Consider the following 14,288-nt stretch of genomic DNA (forward strand, 5'->3'; position numbering starts at 1 on the left):
AAGGAATGACACAACATAGAGGTATTGGTAACTATATAATTCTTGTCTAAAAAGACTAATGTTTTAAAAAACAAATATATTCTTTCGATGGCTTTTCACATTAACATCCCAAATTTTCGTTTTTTAAGAGAAAACACAAATATACGTATATATGGTAATATATATTTCTACTTATTAAAAACTGTAATCGTGTATGAAAAATAACCTATGGATTTAGGATTTAATTAAAAGTGCCATCATAGAAAAATTCGTCTGATCTTTGAAAATGCATTTGTCAGATTCTGATGTGAAACTAGTCTGGAAAATGTACAGCTTTTTAATAAAAGGTCTGAAACGACCTAAATCAATAAAAAGAGGCCAAAAACTAGCTGACGGCCAATATGGGATTACTAGTAAACATGTAATATTAGATTGATCTAAAATTTTGTGTACTAAGGGTGTTATGAGTTTAATTGGCGGGCAAGCATAATAAGAAATATTGGAGGACAATTCTTGTAAGAAAACGTTAACTCCTGATGCTGCTTTGTCAGGTAATTTAGAATAAAACATGTTGCATTTACTGTTCTTAGATGTGGCCATTAAATCACAAGACGGATAGACATTAAAATTTTTACAAATTGCATTATAATGGTGATCGGCTATGGACCATTCGTCCGTATTGTCCGACTTGCTGCCATCGTCGGCTAGCTGCAAGAGGGACGTATTACGGCGTTGCCACACGGGCAAAATTTTAATATCGTTTTGAACTTGAGAAATAGTGATGTCCATGGCTAGTTGCTGAATCTGAGTGATGCGAGAACCCCTTTGCAGAATTGAAACGACGGCCTGGTTATCGGTCAGCCAGGCGACTGACTGACCTTTGTTAAGCTCTAAAAACTTATTATTGTGTAAGAAAACCTGATGCACGGCAAGTAACTCCCTGTAGGTGCTGCTTTGTTGCTGCTCATCGAGTCTGAAGGGGTACTCCTGGATGATCCGTAGTTGATCGGCCTCATATATGTAGGCCTTCGTTTCAGATGAATCGCTGACCATGATTGAAGCCAGCCTGGCGACGTCGCTGGGGTTGACCAGTCCAAGATAAACCTCCTGCTCCGCTGGTAAAAGGACACGAACAGTGGTGTGCATCTGGCGTATAGCCTGGCCGTTGAATCTAGAAACAATAAAAAATCCATTAAAAGTTGAAATAATGTGATTCTGCTATAGATTAAAAAAGGTTCGTGTTTGCGACGTGAGAAAATGTGGGAAAAAATAATACCTAACTATGAAATCCTTCAAGTGGGATAATTCCCAGGTCATTTTGTCCGTCAGCTTTAAGTGACTGTTCCAGTCATGGAGTTGTACTGTTAAACCTAACTGTTGCTGACAAGTCCTAGTACAAATGCGCATGATGTTTCCATGACTTGTGATAAAGTGGCAGGCCATCCCCAGAACGTGCGCTAACTCTTTGGAATGAATCTGGCCTGCCACATGAAATTTGTCGATAAGTTTGCTGATGTCATTGGCAAGAATAATCACTTTTAAATATGGAACGGTTATTTTCATGTCAATAGAATTGATGTGAAATCCGAGATAAAGAATCATGGTAGCTGGACCCTTTGTTTTGGCCAATGAGAGCTCCCATCCTGCACAAGTGAACACGTATTTGATGAATTTGAGACAGGCTAAGGCTTTGATCTTTGTGAGGCTGATGTTTATCGAGTCGTCGACGAAACATGAGAAGTCGACGCCGTGCAGATGACAAAATCGCCGTATGGGTTGTATGAGCTTATCCATCACATAGGTGGCCGGTCCTGTAATAAAGTTGTGATGAGAATTTGCTGTGGAATGTGAAAAGGATTTTAAGAATAAAAAATATCAACCCAAATGCGACTTTGTCATGTGCACGGCGTCGACTCTTGACGCCTTGAGGTTAAAAATAAAAATCAGTCTAAAAACGACAGACATATTGTGTAGAAAATAATAGCTATTTCTTGTTATGGTAATGTAGTTTATCGAAAAGTGATGCGAAAATAATACCTGTGCCGAATGGCATAGTGAGACACACATAAAACTCTCGTTGGCCACTCTCCGATTCGACCGCAAACCCAAACAATGTCCTAGCATCTTTGGCCAAACTTAAATGACAGTACATCGAGGCCACATCCAGAACCGACATCCAGGCTCCGGATGTGACCCGCGGAAGGACCGAGCTGACATCCTCCATACACATGGACTCTTTGGCGATATGATCGTTCAAACTCCGGCATAAGTCGACACATTGCCGGAGTTTTAATTCACCCGATTCAGAATCGATTTTTGTGGCAACGGTTAAAGGGTTGACAAACCTGGGTTTGTCAACAACCTTGCGAACGTAACCTTTGTCGCACCATTCACTCGTCTTATTTCTCACAAAGTCTATGTGTTGCCGAGCACTTCTATTGTTTTTGAGGTCTATGACACGAGGAGGTTCAGATATTAAGCGTGGAAAATATCCCCATTCAAGCAAATTTAAGACATAATCGTTTGCGCCAAGCACCTCATGATAAAATAATACGGCCTTGGGATTATGAATTCCTCTGTTCAATGGACAATAACCTCTGGATTTTAAATTGTCAATAATCAAATCAATATAACGGCAAAAATCGGCATCACTGGAAGTGTTTAAACTGTCGACGTGTTGCTGGGATGTAATAATAATTGGCTTACCGGTCAATGGTTGAGAGTTCTGAGCCGCAATATTGTCCATGGCCGCCGTATTATCGCTTGAATCACTGATTTGTTTGTCACTTGTGACATGAGAAGGGTCGACAGACGATTTTTCGTCAGGAATAGGATTTGTATGGCAACTCTGTTGAATGTGTAGACTCGACGTAGATGGAATGTGAGCGTTCGAAACAGAAGTTGCCGCAGTATCCTATTCTTTTTTCTTGGCCTCCTTGCAGGCAGATTGACGGTGGCCAGTCTTGCCACAGTTGTGGCAGACCCCTGTGAAGCGCTTGGTTGACTGTCGAGGTTGATTGGAATCTTTCTCCCTCTCGCGTCTCTTGCGTTCGTACTCCTCATGTTCCTTCTTTAAAGACGTCAATCTTGCTAAGCGTTCTCCTTGCAACACTTGTTTGTTATCGCCGCACGCAAACCTGAATGATAAAAGGAAGATGATAAAAATGGGAAATATTCTCATGGAGAAAAAAGGACAAGTAAAAATCGTATTTATAGGCCCCAGAAAAACAACTGAAACATCCAGAGATGAAAACATTTTGAATAATCCACACTCATGTGTTGCAGGATAAATTTTCGAAATATCTAAGCTGGGAATTTGGGTAATGACCAATTCTCATTCTATGGTGAAATTAATTCTGAACTTATATAGGAAAATATGACCATATATTATCATCTTAAATGTCGAAAATGGATTGTATATAATGACTTTCGATTGAGGTGAAAAATCGGGGAAGCGTTGAAAGATTTGTGAGAAACAAGTGACATTTTAATATACAAAATGTATGATTGTATCAAATAATTGACAAAAAGCGTATATGATTTGATATGTTGTATATCAATTCAATAACGTATCTGATATCCATAAGAACAGAGTGAAAAAGGTTTTTTATTTTTTGGTAAGTACCTAAGTGGTCCTAAAAATTTCAAAGTGTATTACTTACTTTGTAACGACTGAAGGGCTGGTTGTGAAAGTGAGTGACACATATAATGACATGAAGGCAAGGACTTCTAGTGTGAGAAGCAGCGTGTTCATCATGCGATGCATATCACCATGCACCTGTACTGGCAACCCTTGATAGTACATCTCTCTGATCACATCCTAAATCAATAAATTTTTATGAGCATTATTCCGGTGTTGGTTATTAAAACTTCTAAATGAATAGGCATAATAAAGAATACTGAGAGATCGATTAATAGTTTTAAATAAATATTCGCTTCCGAATGCCATAGGTTTTATAACGTATGGATTCATTAAAAATCATTAAACACTTTTCTAAATATTCGTGAAATCTGTTCTTAGCTGATCAAAAAAGAGAAAATTTAATAATCTTTGTTTAAGAAATAATTGGATAAAAAACATGATACACACCTCTGTGTTGTGGGTCACGGTCTGCAGGTCGAGTCCTACCTTCTGCATGAGGCGAAGGTAGTTGGAGTCCCTGACCATCGATGCGTTTATCGACGTGATCGCCGATAAACGCTTCTGCTGCACTGTTGAATAGTGCTGCAGAATGAACGATGGTGTTTTTGCGCGCGCAGGGACCCCATCTACCAATCGCCTCGAAGGTAGGCCCACCCTTGACCACCCGTCCGGAAGTGGGAATGGCTGGCTCTGTATCGCGTTTGGAGCATGGTTGAACGGCGTGGGCAAAGCAGCGACAGGAGCATGACTCGTAGAAGGTTGTGGAGCATGCTGAGCTTGAGCCTGTGGTCGTTCATGAGCGGACGGTTGATTATTGGCTGACAATGCACGGATAACGTCCATGAGGACGTGCTTGGGAACCGAGTCGGGCACGTCATTGACCGGCGGATTCTTGGATGCTTGAGGTCTTTCAACAGTCTTGCTGCGGGGCGCCATGAAAGGTTGTGCTGCCATGCGCAAAATTTCGGCCGACTTGCGTCTGTTTCGAATGGGTCCTTTGTCGTTAACGCTATTGGCTGCTGGCAACATCTGCGGCTGAGGTGCTGGGGGCAAAATCATGCTCTGGTTTGCAGGAGGATGCATGGCATAGCTGTGTCCTGCTGGGTGCTGAGCAAAGCCTGCAGCTGGAGGGACGTGTCTAGCTTGGTCCTGTTGAGCCGGATGCAAAGGGGTGGAGGATCCTTGGGGAGCTATATGCCCTGTTGCATTTGCGCCGTTGAAAGCGCCGGGTTCTGCAGGCATGGCTGGGATATTGTCCTGTTGGATGTCTCCAAAATGGGACTGATTCAGTCCTAAATCTATGTCCTCTTCACTCGATCTGCTGACATCGACGTCGTCGTTGAGACCATTCTCAATGGAGTGAGCTGAAAAACAAAAGAAATACTAAATCGGAATAACATATGTGCATCTCTATATTAAATTGTGATGAAAATTAATGAGTGTTTCTTTGTTTATTCTGCCGCTAGGTGATTAAAATAACGTGGTGTATTCGTGCGGTGAATGTGTTCTGCGGATAAACAAAAATGAAATAATCGCGTAAATATTAAATTTTTACGATAATGGAACTAATAATACGATCGTATGCTTGGTTTAATTTTGTTCTTAGCCATAAGGAATCGTTGAAAAAAAAAAAAAAAAAAAAAAAAAAAAAAACATCTATCTTGTTGTTATATAGATTATAATATTACTACTTTCATATATCTGAATTGGCGTTTCAAAATATCATATTAAAATTCGCGTCGCATGCCTATATTCGATAACGACCAAAATAGATGACCTAATTTACCTGGAGATATGGGTTCAAAGCCCTCGTATTCCATGGGTAAATCTCCAGCAAGGTCACCAAGATCGGGGATCTCCCCTTCATCGTGAGGCTCAGCCATTTTTTAAGCACAAACAATCCAAGTAAACAAACAAAAACCGAATGAAAAATCTGAAATGTAAAAAGAATGTCAAATAAAAATATAGTAGAATTATAAAACAGAAAGAAACAGATAAGAAAGATATGTATTGCCAAAATTAAAATGTAAAAAATGCGAAAAAAGTAAAGGAAAAAGTCTGTTTCTAAATAAAAATAAAAAACTGATTAACGAAAAAAGGGAATAGTATTTTTATATAATTTTAAATGAAATATCAAAACTACTGTATTGCGTAAAAGTGTAAAATTAAATCAAAAAAGATGAAAAAGATTCAGTAATTGCGGTAAAACGAAAGGATAGAATAGCGAAATATGGAAATTGGAATTGACACATTATTAATAAAAAATAAGAATTTAAAGAAATATATTTCTAAACAAGATAATTCAAAAAGTTTTTGTGCAAAAATTCTTTGGGAAAGAAGTGGAGAAACAAAACAAATTTTCGTAAAAAGGGAGGGAGGGTGGGGATTTTTTTATAGATTTTATCGCGTAAAAAACTTAAATTCTTTGACTATTTTTCACTATCTTTGTTTCATTATATGTTGATAAATTTTAATAAGTACTAAAAATGCATTCACTGTATATAAAAGCTTGATTTTTTACTATAATATTCTCTATCTTTTAACACGAGTATTGAGATGTTGACAGGACGAGTGTTAAACTTCAATTGAAGAAAATTAATCTTTAACTGCAAGCTAGCTAGTATGCGTGTGTGTGTCTCGGTGTGTGTTCCCGCCAAATGATCAAATTTTTAACCATGTGGGATAAGCAACCAGCCTGTCTTGTACCGTACCGTACGTAGCGGCCTACCGATGCTGCTCTAGTCAAGAGGTGCTCCCTCTGCCTATACTGGTGTAATTCTTTTCTTAAAAAATTGACCCGGCCCGTCTGGGCTTGCCAATTCCATATATCTTTCTATTGTACCATGCCTTCTGTGCGCAAGGTAAACTACTGCCTCCTAGCGGCCATAATGATAATTACATATCAACAAATAAATTGTACCATGCCTTCTGTGCGCAAGGTAAACTACTGCCTCCTAGCGGCCATAATGATAATTACATATCAACAAAATAAATGGCCCCTGCCATAGTAACGACTTCAGATGCTCTCTGACGTCACTCGCCGTACCGCCTGCCTTACTTCTTAAATCAGGACGGTACGGTACGCTCCTTTCTTCAAGGCTGCATATATTGAAATTAGCGACCCGTGCCGGACGTGCTTTCTATACGTTTACGGTCGACTAAACTCATTTCCCATATATGCACTTTTCGTACCCTTTAATTAGGAACAAAAGACAACGAATGTATTGGGCCTCCATCCCCTCGATTGTGTCGAAAATTCACCATCTCATAACTAATCTGTTCTTCGAAACTCGATTAAAACCCCCGCATAATTCGAATTACACTGCACCATGAATAGCGATTTATGACTCCTTGTGAATACGTCATAAACCTTACATCAAAGTTCCTTGCAATTCGAATATGCTGGGGTTCTTGGATCGAGTCCCTTTATCACCGATTCGTAATTTCGACGGGTAAATTTTCGCCACAATCGAGGGAATTTCGAAAAAACATTCGTCCCAAAAAATAAAGAAGTTTCGGGTGTGGAGTATTATTTTAGAAAACCTGAAGGGCCGAATATTTTAACTTATATCCTTTGAAAATGGCAAATTTTTTGACAATCTGTTCTCGAATTTCTATCCTTATTCTATACTTTTTCGAAGCGGACTTATAAGTACTTTTATTCGAAAATGTATAACTTTTCTGGTTGATTGCATTGACGTAAAGATCCTTGTTTATTTGGTTTAAGTGTTTTGAATAACTGCTCCTTATGAGGCTCGAAAAATGGTTTGAAAAAATGATGTTGCATTTCATTTTTTGTCGAATAAAACTAAAATATGTGGATTGTGTACGTATGTAGAAAAGAAACGGGATATTATCGAATTTTTACTAAATTCAAGACAGTTCGAAAATTCGAAATAATTTTGTTGAACGAACGATGTTGTGAATTCGATAAAAAATGATGTGAATATTAGCATCTGGAATGCTCGAGACATTGTTATATTTAAATATATACAAAATAACAAAGCAAAAATAATGATTCATAATTATATTTTCAGATACATTTGTACAATTTTTAATGATTAGAGTAGTTTTTGCACTGGTACAAGAAATTTTCGAATACTGTGTGGCACGTATGAATTTTCATTTATAAATTTGAATTAATGGATCTAATGAATTCGAACTAAAGCGTGAAAAATGCATATGAAATGCTGAGGTATATATACTTAGCAGACTGCCTGCAATGATTAACAGAACATAAAAAATTTCGAAATAATGGATCAAAAACTGTTTGTTGTCATGAAAGCTAAAATGCCTGATTTCAACCAATCTTGGTTTTTCGTTTATACAGGATTTTTTGCATGAAAATTTGGAAAAAATGGGCCTAAATTTAGATCAAAAAATGATTGTTGGTAAATCAAAAATCTACCATGTCTGACAATTTTCTAGAGAGATTGCACATAAAAAATTTCGAATAAATGGGCCTAATAGATTATTTCTCTAGTCAGAAGGATTGGTTTGATAATTTTTTGCATGAAAATTTGGAAAAAATGGGCCTAAAGTTAGATCAAAAAATGATTGATGGTAAACCAACAATCTACCAAGTCTGACAACTTTCTAGAGAGATTGCAGATAAATTTACATACAAAATTTTGAATAAATGGGCCTAATAGATAATTTCTCTAGCCAGAATAATTGGTTTGATAATTTTTACTGCAACCAGCTGCGAACGGCTGCGCCTCCTTGACGAAATCCGGTGGGGTGATACACTGTGTCATCGATGAAATGTGACGCTTGGTTGAATGGCGACACCAGCTGGATGTTGTGGAGTGTACCTGTCGCGGCTCGAGCACCATAAGATCTGGGGGTATGAAACAGCCGTGCAGAGGCTGAAATCTTGGTGGCCTGTGGTAGAGGAGGCGGCGGCTGTCTAAACCGTCTACTTATTGGCGTAGGTGGAGACCGAGCAGGAGCAGGTGACGGACGTGGTGCTGGTCGCGGTGGCGGTTGCGCGAAGACAGGTCTTGGCAGGTTCCGAACCGGGGTGCGAACTGGAGATGTTTCCCTGGCTGACAAAGGCGGTGGAGGTGTCGCCAGATTCCTTTGCAACACGCAGTTCCGGAATATTGGAACGTTACCCTGTCTGGCGGCTTGTAATCCGTTGTGATTGCCGTCTAAAGATATACATGAGCCTAAGGCGTGTAAATACTTGGTCGTATGTTGACGATAGTGTTGGGACATTTCAGTGGATCTCCAGCGGCCCTTGTCACGGAGGGCTTCATCGGATAATCCGGCGTCGCAGGCAGCGGAAACCCCTGCCATTTTGCCGGATTTCTTTCCGATTTTCCCCCCATAACCTGCGCCGCTGCAGATCCTCTGAATGTCCCTCAACAACGTTCCTACGGAAATTGCAAAACGTCCGTCGGACACAGTTTGTTTTCCTGTGGATGTGTACACGCAGTTCGTGCGGCAGAAAACAAAATTGGTATCGACGCAACGCCCATCAAAAAATCGGAACCCGCTCCTGGTAAAGTAAAGAGATATCAGCTTTACTGGGCAAATGTCGCTCTCCTCGGCGAACAAGAGAGACTCGGATCCGAGTCTCTCTTGGTCATTTTTTCGTTTGGGATAAATGACCTTCAAAACTTGTGTCCCACCTACCACATCCCGGCTGATGTGGCAGGCCCGCAGTTCGTCCAAATCCCCCAATCTCGTAAAATGATGAAATTGGAGGATCAGGGCGACGCAGGCACGAAATTCCGGGAGAGGAATATCCCATACAGACTGATATCCCCTTACCAACCTGAGCAAGGCTCTCCTCATGACCTCCTGTGGGATGGGCGTCGCTTTCCGAACCGGTCTCCTTTCCGCCGCCGCTCTACGAGTGACACCCTCAAGAATCCTCTGTGCCCTAGGAGTGTATTCCGACATAGACTTATTAAGTATGTAACACCAGCTCCTGAGGCTCCCAGGGATCTGAAATAATTTGTATTGAAAATATCTTATATGACATTGTTCTGATACTGTTTTCATGCAAATGTGTGCAATCTATGAGCATTAGTTTTATGAAAGAAAAGAAAATGTATTGCTAATTTTTACTGGACCTGTAAACTATCATATGGCTCGATAAAATGTTCTCTATCAAAAGTTGGAAAAAATATTCTGCTTTGTTGTGGTTAAAACAAAAAGATCCTATATTGAAAACGGCGATAAATCCTTCGATTTTTCTGTATAAAACGGGTTAGAAAGAATCTGTGTTATTCTATGTAAAGAAACTTGGTAACACTGAGCAGATTATTCTGTGCATTAAAAAACGTACTAAAAGATTTTAGCCAGGACGACCTAAATCTAAGTTATGAGGAAATTAATGGCGAGGAAAAACGATTAATCATATGCTTACTTGTTTCATGAAGGAATACGGCTTCTTGGTATCCTCACAAAAATGGGCAAAGGAGATTAATGTCCTCTCATCAAATGTGTTGACCGGTAAACCGTGCTTTCTCAGGAAGCTGGTGTAAAAGGTGATGACGTGATTGTGGATCGTGGTGGTAGACTTTGCACGCGCCGCGCATAACAACTGGGCGTCGCGCTTCTTGGACGGGGATAGGTCGAGCAGCGATACTGCTTTAATCGCATTCAGGGCTCCTCTACGAGTCATGCCTGACGGCAGACCTGAACCCGCTGAAATAATTAACATCTCATGTAGATAATTCGTAGGTTTTATGTGCATGTAAATAAATAATTACTGGAAATAATCTTTTCTTGACTTAATAGAATATAAAAAAGTGTGAATTGCAAAAATCAGGGCAGATTGACAAGATTTTGTAATGAAAAGACAAACGATCTGATGAGTTGAAGCTCGAGCTTGTTGCCTGCGTTTATGTTGTCTTATGACCATTTGTTTGAGTAAACAACAAATCCATGTAGACTAGATACGTCGAAAAAAGTTTCGAAACAACTAAATAAACTGTATGTTGTAACGGTTGTCTTACGCAGAAAAATTGTGTGATGGTGGTAAAAAACTCGCAGGTTTATTAATAAGTAAAAAATATTCGATATGAATAAAATCCGCAGGGAGATGTAAAAAATGCTCACCCTTTACTTTGCGCTGAAGAAGCCGAGCTCTAGCCGCAGGATCATATCCAGGTCTGGGCATTTTAAGTTATTTAAAAAATAACAAGATAGTGGCTGAAGTCTCTAGAATGTGTCTGAAATGGATATAACATCATGAGAAAAATTTTCTAAAGTCATTTGGTTCTACTATAGACAGGATAGATTTTGATTCATGAGTGTATTATAAAAAAGAGAAAAAATGGACTTATTGCTGAAAAAATCTAAAATTCTATCCTTCTTAAGAACCCGTTAATGTATTGCACTGGTATATATGACAAGGATATCACAGAAATAATCAATTTACATAAATTTCAATTTATGAGTCTAATAATTTTTCGTCCAAATTGAGTATTAATAAACATATTAGGTTTCATAGAGATCAATGGTTTGGTAAAATATCACAGGTGAAATTTGCATAAAAAAGAATTTTGATGGATTGGTCTAAACAAATTTTCGTCCGAAATTGTATTACTAACAAATATTCCATGCCAGGAATGTGTTATACAAGACTGCACATTTCTTTTTTTGGTTAAAAAATTGTGAAATGTGAAAAAACTTTTGAGTATAATTTAGATTGATGGATCTAAAATGAGTCGAAAATTTACATATAAAATAAAACACCTAAACGTGGAGTTATTCCTAACAATTTTGTATTGTGGCCAATCGAATCACTATCCTGTGTGAATTATGAATAGCAACATTCTTCGTATTAAAATACAATCGTAATCGTGAAATACGACATAAAAATATATTATGAAATATATTATTGACCAAAAATATTCAAATATGCAAGGAATGACACAACATAGAGGTATTGGTAACTATATAATTCTTGTCTAAAAAGACTAATGTTTTAAAAAACAAATATATTCTTTCGATGGCTTTTCACATTAACATCCCAAATTTTCGTTTTTTAAGAGAAAACACAAATATACGTATATATGGTAATATATATTTCTACTTATTAAAAACTGTAATCGTGTATGAAAAATAACCTATGGATTTAGGATTTAATTAAAAGTGCCATCATAGAAAAATTCGTCTGATCTTTGAAAATGCATTTGTCAGATTCTGATGTGAAACTAGTCTGGAAAATGTACAGCTTTTTAATAAAAGGTCTGAAACGACCTAAATCAATAAAAAGAGGCCAAAAACTAGCTGACGGCCAATATGGGATTACTAGTAAACATGTAATATTAGATTGATCTAAAATTTTGTGTACTAAGGGTGTTATGAGTTTAATTGGCGGGCAAGCATAATAAGAAATATTGGAGGACAATTCTTGTAAGAAAACGTTAACTCCTGATGCTGCTTTGTCAGGTAATTTAGAATAAAACATGTTGCATTTACTGTTCTTAGATGTGGCCATTAAATCACAAGACGGATAGACATTAAAATTTTTACAAATTGCATTATAATGGTGATCGGCTATGGACCATTCGTCCGTATTGTCCGACTTGCTGCCATCGTCGGCTAGCTGCAAGAGGGACGTATTACGGCGTTGCCACACGGGCAAAATTTTAATATCGTTTTGAACTTGAGAAATAGTGATGTCCATGGCTAGTTGCTGAATCTGAGTGATGCGAGAACCCCTTTGCAGAATTGAAACGACGGCCTGGTTATCGGTCAGCCAGGCGACTGACTGACCTTTGTTAAGCTCTAAAAACTTATTATTGTGTAAGAAAACCTGATGCACGGCAAGTAACTCCCTGTAGGTGCTGCTTTGTTGCTGCTCATCGAGTCTGAAGGGGTACTCCTGGATGATCCGTAGTTGATCGGCCTCATATATGTAGGCCTTCGTTTCAGATGAATCGCTGACCATGATTGAAGCCAGCCTGGCGACGTCGCTGGGGTTGACCAGTCCAAGATAAACCTCCTGCTCCGCTGGTAAAAGGACACGAACAGTGGTGTGCATCTGGCGTATAGCCTGGCCGTTGAATCTAGAAACAATAAAAAATCCATTAAAAGTTGAAATAATGTGATTCTGCTATAGATTAAAAAAGGTTCGTGTTTGCGACGTGAGAAAATGTGGGAAAAAATAATACCTAACTATGAAATCCTTCAAGTGGGATAATTCCCAGGTCATTTTGTCCGTCAGCTTTAAGTGACTGTTCCAGTCATGGAGTTGTACTGTTAAACCTAACTGTTGCTGACAAGTCCTAGTACAAATGCGCATGATGTTTCCATGACTTGTGATAAAGTGGCAGGCCATCCCCAGAACGTGCGCTAACTCTTTGGAATGAATCTGGCCTGCCACATGAAATTTGTCGATAAGTTTGCTGATGTCATTGGCAAGAATAATCACTTTTAAATATGGAACGGTTATTTTCATGTCAATAGAATTGATGTGAAATCCGAGATAAAGAATCATGGTAGCTGGACCCTTTGTTTTGGCCAATGAGAGCTCCCATCCTGCACAAGTGAACACGTATTTGATGAATTTGAGACAGGCTAAGGCTTTGATCTTTGTGAGGCTGATGTTTATCGAGTCGTCGACGAAACATGAGAAGTCGACGCCGTGCAGATGACAAAATCGCCGTATGGGTTGTATGAGCTTATCCATCACATAGGTGGCCGGTCCTGTAATAAAGTTGTGATGAGAATTTGCTGTGGAATGTGAAAAGGATTTTAAGAATAAAAAATATCAACCCAAATGCGACTTTGTCATGTGCACGGCGTCGACTCTTGACGCCTTGAGGTTAAAAATAAAAATCAGTCTAAAAACGACAGACATATTGTGTAGAAAATAATAGCTATTTCTTGTTATGGTAATGTAGTTTATCGAAAAGTGATGCGAAAATAATACCTGTGCCGAATGGCATAGTGAGACACACATAAAACTCTCGTTGGCCACTCTCCGATTCGACCGCAAACCCAAACAATGTCCTAGCATCTTTGGCCAAACTTAAATGACAGTACATCGAGGCCACATCCAGAACCGACATCCAGGCTCCGGATGTGACCCGCGGAAGGACCGAGCTGACATCCTCCATACACATGGACTCTTTGGCGATATGATCGTTCAAACTCCGGCATAAGTCGACACATTGCCGGAGTTTTAATTCACCCGATTCAGAATCGATTTTTGTGGCAACGGTTAAAGGGTTGACAAACCTGGGTTTGTCAACAACCTTGCGAACGTAACCTTTGTCGCACCATTCACTCGTCTTATTTCTCACAAAGTCTATGTGTTGCCGAGCACTTCTATTGTTTTTGAGGTCTATGACACGAGGAGGTTCAGATATTAAGCGTGGAAAATATCCCCATTCAAGCAAATTTAAGACATAATCGTTCGCGCCAAGCACCTCATGATAAAATAATACGGCCTTGGGATTATGAATTCCTCTGTTCAATGGACAATAACCTCTGGATTTTAAATTGTCAATAATCAAATCAATATAACGGCAAAAATCGGCATCACTGGAAGTGTTTAAACTGTCGACGTGTTGCTGGGATGTAATAATAATTGGCTTACCGGTCAATGGTTGAGAGTTCTGAGCCGCAATATTGTCCATGGCCGCCGTATTATCGCTTGAATCACTGATTTGTTTGTCACTTGTGACATGAGAAGGGT

General features: G+C 39.0%; 4 protein-coding genes across 4 annotated transcripts; all 4 read right to left on the reverse strand.

The window, feature by feature from the left end:
* Positions 1–292: 292 nt before the first annotated feature.
* On the reverse strand, positions 293–2,725 carry LOC145306360 (uncharacterized). The gene is made up of 4 exons (XM_080148450.1): positions 2,017–2,725; positions 1,256–1,790; positions 615–1,150; positions 293–297 (listed from the first exon to the last, which is right to left on the reverse strand). Exons 1-4 carry the CDS (start codon positions 2,723–2,725, stop codon positions 293–295), a joined length of 1,785 nt encoding a protein of 594 aa, XP_080004576.1.
* A 166-nt stretch (positions 2,726–2,891) lies between these two features.
* Positions 2,892–6,483, reverse strand: LOC145306361 (uncharacterized). The gene is made up of 4 exons (XM_080148451.1): positions 5,409–6,483; positions 4,070–4,986; positions 3,642–3,799; positions 2,892–3,116 (listed from the first exon to the last, which is right to left on the reverse strand). Exons 1-4 carry the CDS (start codon positions 5,503–5,505, stop codon positions 2,894–2,896), a joined length of 1,395 nt encoding a protein of 464 aa, XP_080004577.1. The 5' UTR covers positions 5,506–6,483; the 3' UTR covers positions 2,892–2,893.
* A 485-nt stretch (positions 6,484–6,968) lies between these two features.
* Positions 6,969–10,811, reverse strand: LOC145306240 (uncharacterized). Its single transcript, XM_080148302.1, has 3 exons — positions 10,697–10,811; positions 10,002–10,282; positions 6,969–9,577 (listed from the first exon to the last, which is right to left on the reverse strand). Exons 1-3 carry the CDS (start codon positions 10,755–10,757, stop codon positions 8,312–8,314), a joined length of 1,608 nt encoding a protein of 535 aa, XP_080004428.1. The 5' UTR covers positions 10,758–10,811; the 3' UTR covers positions 6,969–8,311.
* A 985-nt stretch (positions 10,812–11,796) lies between these two features.
* On the reverse strand, positions 11,797–14,229 carry LOC145306362 (uncharacterized). The gene is made up of 4 exons (XM_080148452.1): positions 13,521–14,229; positions 12,760–13,294; positions 12,119–12,654; positions 11,797–11,801 (listed from the first exon to the last, which is right to left on the reverse strand). Exons 1-4 carry the CDS (start codon positions 14,227–14,229, stop codon positions 11,797–11,799), a joined length of 1,785 nt encoding a protein of 594 aa, XP_080004578.1.
* Positions 14,230–14,288: the final 59 nt, after the last annotated feature.

This window comes from Acartia tonsa, chromosome 14 (genome assembly GCF_053477335.1).
Source record: "Acartia tonsa isolate MP-2025a chromosome 14, ASM5347733v1, whole genome shotgun sequence".
In the NCBI taxonomy this organism is placed as follows: domain Eukaryota; kingdom Metazoa; phylum Arthropoda; class Copepoda; order Calanoida; family Acartiidae; genus Acartia; species Acartia tonsa.